This window comes from Hippopotamus amphibius, chromosome 17 (assembly GCF_030028045.1).
Source record: "Hippopotamus amphibius kiboko isolate mHipAmp2 chromosome 17, mHipAmp2.hap2, whole genome shotgun sequence".
Lineage (NCBI taxonomy): Eukaryota > Metazoa > Chordata > Mammalia > Artiodactyla > Hippopotamidae > Hippopotamus > Hippopotamus amphibius.
The window spans coordinates 26,185,066-26,190,479 of record NC_080202.1 but is presented as its reverse complement, the minus strand read 5'-3'; the positions used below and the strand labels follow the sequence as shown (position 1 = coordinate 26,190,479).

Sequence of the window (5,414 nt, the reverse complement as noted above, 5' to 3'; positions counted from 1 at the left end):
AAAGGATCTCCAAGAAGATGGAAGACCTGAAGACGCTCTCCCATTTTGGCTGAAGAAAGGTGAGAAATCAGGGTTTCTCCCCTGTAGATAGAGCAGCTGTAAAGCATCCAGAATTACTTGTTGGAGCGTGCAGAGAATAAATAAGTGACATAGACTTCATGGTAGCAAGTCTAAAATGTGAGGAGAGCCTCAGAAATTAATGCAGAAAAAATGAATTGTTGAAAACAGATTCCTCAAGGTGCATGTGCAAAACTAGGCTTTTAACAACCAAGTGAAAACTTGATCCTGTGGTTTAGAGGGAGGATGCTGACATCAAAGGGCAAGGGACTACACCACAAGATTCTCCATATGGTCACATTGAACAAGATCACATACTTACCTGCTAACTCATTATGTTAGCAAACTTGTTTTAGGAACTGCTAAATCAGTTGCTGTTATAGGTGCTGGCGATACTAAGTTACTGAATTTAAAATCTAATTCAAAGGGACAACAGAAAAGAAATGATACATGCTATAACAAAGGTACTTATAAAATGTTATTGCAACCCAGAGAGGTGAGGGATTGATTTTGCATGGGAGAAATGGAGAAGGGGTCACAGAGAAGGTGATATCTGAGGACTTCTAGGTTGAGAAGGTAGTAGAAGGTACTTCAGGAAACAGAATTCATTCCTAAAGCTTCAGAAATAACCAAGCATATGGCATATATGAGAGACTATGGATTCCTTGAACAGCAATCAGTTCCTGGATAACAGGGATACTGATTAGAAAGGTAGGTGGAGTCTACATCTTATACCTTGATATGACATGCTGAGAAGAAGTTGTGTGCACGTAGGTTAGCATGTGTTTCAACCCTGAATTACCCCACAATTTTAAGCTCTGGGCCCTTGATAGTCATTAAAAGGTTATAATGCGGGAGGAAGATGATCAGATATGAGTTTAGAAAGGTCTCTCTGACAGTGACATAGAAGACGGACTGGAGTGAAGGCAGATGGAAGCAGAAGGATGAGACTAAAATGACCTCTGATGGACAATAGATTGCAGGATGCTGGTGGGGGAGGGGAATGAGACAAGGCAGGGGAGTATGGAGGCCACTTAACCCTCACCTGTCACCTTTATCTCTCACCCTCTGTGTCCTTCTTCACCTTTGTCCCCATTCCCTTCCCTGCCCCTCCACCTTGCCAGTCCCTTTCCTTCCTCTTCTACTCTCTTAACCTCCCCTCTCTATTCCTTTGTCTATTCTATTTCCCTTATTTCAACATCTTCCATTGTCTTCTAACTTTGTATTCAGTAACGTTTTATAAATTCTTGGGCTTTTTAGAATAGTTCTTCCAGTCCCCTTCATCCAGTATCCATCACCCATTTCTTCCAGAGATTCTCTCTCCCCCATCTCATGTCTGAACACACACACCCACACACCATACATGTCCTGGCCTCACTCAGTAGGGGGCCACCTACACCAATGAGGGAAGCACTCCCTATATGCTTACCCACCCAGCAGTCAGCATCACATGCTTTTTTAGTATTGACTATGAGCAAAGATGGGCACTGCAGGGCATAAATAAATTGTGAATCAAGACACGTCAGTAGCACGTTATGTTTGAACTGGAGAGGAAAAATCTAGAAACATGAAAAGTTTATTAACATTTTGATGTATTGTGTTGTATGAGAAATGATTGGTGTAAAAATGTATTAGAAACTGGAAGAAGGGAGGATGTCTTTAGAGTAGGAAACTACACAGAGGAGACATTGCTATTTATTATTTCAGGCACTGTTCTAGGAATCTTATGTGTTATTGAATCCCCTAGACATTCTATAAAGACAATATTTTTATTCCCACCTTACAGATGTGGAAACTGAGACAGAGAATTTGAATAACTTAACTCTGTGGCAAATCTCCAAGAAATAGAAGCTCTGGAATTTGACTACAAGTCTGTTGGACTCCAAGTATCTTCCCATCACTATATTACACTGAATTTTTAAAAAGCAGGTTGTATGTGTCTCTGGATGGCTTTAAGATATCTGATGAATGTATATTCCAGCATCAACCTGTACACACTCCAGAGACAAGGCCATTAAATCAGCACCTGGGACTATGATCTGCACATGAATGTCCACCACCTAGACCTGGACAACTCCATCTGAGCCCCTGAGCACTAATGCATCTCTGTCTGTGGTTTGTTTTCTTTATGTGTATGGAGAAGACACCATGGATTCAGGGAACATCACGTGGGTATCAGACTTTGTCTTCCTGGGGCTCTCACAGATTCAGGAGCTCCAGCTCTTCTTGTTTCTGGTGTTCCTGTTTGTCTACACCACCACTATCATGGGAAACCTCCTCATCTTGGTCACAGTGACCTCTGATTCCCAACTCCACACACCCATGTATTTTCTGCTCCAAAACCTCGCTGTTATAGACCTCTGTTTCTCCTCAGTCACTGCCCCAAAGATGCTGGTGGACTTCCTTGCTGTGAGGAAGACCATCTCCTACCAGAGTTGCATGGCCCAGGTCTTCTTCTTCCATTTTCTGGGAGGTGCCATGGTCTTCTTCCTCTCAGTGATGGCCTATGACCGCCTTGTTGCCATCTCCCGGCCCCTCCACTATGTCACCATCATGAACACTCAGCTCTGTGTGGGGCTGGTGGTGGCTAGCTGGGTGGGAGGCTTCATCCATTCCATTTCCCAACTGGCTCTGATGCTCCCACTGCCTTTCTGTGGCCCCAACATCCTAGATAACTTCTACTGTGATGTTCCACAGGTACTGAAACTAGCCTGCACAGACACTTCTGTCTTAGAGTTCCTCATGATCTGCAACAGTGGGATGCTGGATGTCATCTGGTTCCTGCTCCTCCTGTTCTCCTACTCAGTCATCCTGGTGATGCTGAGGTCCCACTCAGGGCAGGCAAGGAGGAAGGCAGCTTCTACCTGCACCACCCACATCATCGTTGTGTCTATGATCTTCATTCCAAGCATTTACCTCTATGCCCGGCCCCTCACCTCCTTCTCCATGGACAAGGTTGTATCCATCAGCCACAGCGTCATGACCCCCATGCTCAACCCCATGATCTACACCCTGAGAAACCAGGAGATGAGGGCAGCTGTGAAGAGATTAGGGAGGCGCGGGCTGGTTTGTAAAAGGGAGTGACAGTGGGTCACTTTTCTTTGGCTTTTTTTTTCCATTTGTAAGGTGGAGAGAGAGCTGCTGTATCTGTCCTCTTCACAGCTTGTGGATACGTTGTGAGGGTCATCATAGAAATGATTGTGTATTGAAAATAAGCAACTTATCCAGATTTTGAGGAAAAAGGAAATATCCTTGTTTTTGTTTGTGATGGATAATTTGAACACTCCTATGACAATAAGATGTGTTGTCATGGGAACATTCTGGAAAGCCACACCCTCCTTTCTTCCTTCTTGGTGGAAAGTTTCCTCTTATTATGACAGCATTTTCACAGAAAAGTAGTTCTGCTTTCTGTATTTTGACCTCTTTTTCCAGGACCCCATTTTGGTGTGAATCTACATTGTTGGAAACTACACAGAATTCAGTCTTAACCCTTAAATTGGAGAGCCTAAAGCATCACTTACCAAATGGATGACCTTGAATGAGACATCTGGCCTCTCTTGAACTCATGATTTCTTCCTCAACAAACTCACTGAAATTAATAGCTGACCCCAAACCTCCCAGTTTTATTATAAGAATCAAATCCAAAAAATTCTGAGAAAACATTGAGTGAACTATATAATTATATTTTATTTTATTTTCAAGTTGGAAATTATCATGAACATTCAGATTTTTTGCTGTACATTTTAATATCATATAATAATTATTACAAGCAAAAGAACATGTGTAAAAGACATTTAAGTTATATTGTATTAACACTCATGTATATGCTACTCAGTTCAAGAACCACATGGTACCAATCACTTATACCTGCCTGTAAGACCTCTCTATCACATCACTTCTCCCCAAATGAAACCACTTTCCTAAATTTGATGTTTATCATTCCATTGCTTATAAAAACAATCTCATCACATTTTTACATAACCAGCATATTGTTTTGTTTTTCTTCTTTTGAGCTTTATACAAACATCAAACTGTATGTAATATTCAGGGATTTGCTTTTTTTCACTCAACGTTATGATTCTAAATGCCACATGTTATTCTGTTTGGCTGTAGTTCATTCATTTGCACTGCTGTATAATATTCCATTGTGAGAATAAGCTTATTGGGATTTCCCCCATATTTTGCTGTTGCAAACAGTGCTCTTTTGAATATTCTTCTGCTTGTCTCCAGTTGTTATATCGAGGAGCTATGGATCATATATCTTGAAGTGAAATTGCTGAGTCATGAGATCTTCAAAGATTTACCTTTTCAAAATAGTGCCAAGTTGTTTTCCAATGTTGTAACACATTCCATGTTTATTAGCAGTGTTGAAGCATTCCTATTGATTTATATCCCCCTAACAGTCGACATTTTCAGACTTCTTCATTTTTGCCAATTTAGTGGGTAAAAAAGTGACATTTTGCTGTAGTCTTAATTTCATTTCTCTAACATTTCTTTCCATAGTTTTTATTGTATTCAGGTTTCCCATGAATGCCTTTTGTTCGCTTTCCTACTGACTTTTTCTAGTTAATGTAGGAGTTCTTATCCAATTTGGTTGCTGATCTATTATTAGCTATATTTACTACAATACCTTCTCCTAGTTTGTGGTTTGTCTTTATTTTTGGTGTTAGTTTTCATGTAGTCAGGTATATCAGTCTTTTAGTATTAGCTCTTATTGAGATCTAGTTTTTAAAAATTACCTCTTATCCAGAGGACAAAAAGATATTCTGCTACATATAGTAGTTCTTTTATTTTAACTTTAAAAAAAATTTTAACTTTAAAATTGTTTTTAACTTTTTGAAAAATCTCAAACTTTCAGTATAGTTGCAAGTATAGTATAAAGGACTTTTTTCTCTGAAGGTCTGAGGGTAAGTTACCAACCTGATGCCCATCACTCCTTAACATACTTATATATGTAACATTCCATTCACCGACATCCTTCTATCTATATCTATCATCTATCCATCTATCATCTATCTATCTATCATCTATCTAATGAATATCATATGTTCAATCTGATACTTCCATTCCCAATGGAGCATCACAGAATTCATTCCTTTTTTCCTTTTCCACACTTATAACTCCTTTCACTGCTGAGGAAACTGGTTCCCATAATTCTTTATATATATATGAAATTCACATCACATAGAATTAACCATTTTCAAGTGTACAATTCAGTGGCATTTTGTACTTTCAGAGTGTTGTACAGCCATCACCTCTATATTGTTTCAAAATGTTTTCATCACCCCGAAGGGAAACCACATACCCACCATGAGGTCACTCCCCATTCCCTCCCCTCTCCTTAGCTCCTGGAAACC

General features: G+C 39.9%; 1 protein-coding gene across 1 annotated transcript; it reads left to right on the top strand.

Annotated features, from left to right (window-relative positions):
- Positions 1-2,205: 2,205 nt before the first annotated feature.
- LOC130840555 (olfactory receptor 4D2-like) lies at positions 2,206-3,141 on the top strand. The gene has a single exon (XM_057716179.1). It carries the CDS (start codon positions 2,206-2,208, stop codon positions 3,139-3,141), a length of 936 nt encoding a protein of 311 aa, XP_057572162.1.
- The last annotated feature ends 2,273 nt before the right edge of the window (positions 3,142-5,414 follow it).

Bases quoted from the DNA above. Each gene is read 5' to 3' on its own strand.
- LOC130840555 (XM_057716179.1), top strand. From the start codon at position 2,206: ATGGATTCAGGGAACATCACGTGGGTATCAGACTTTGTCTTCCTGGGG.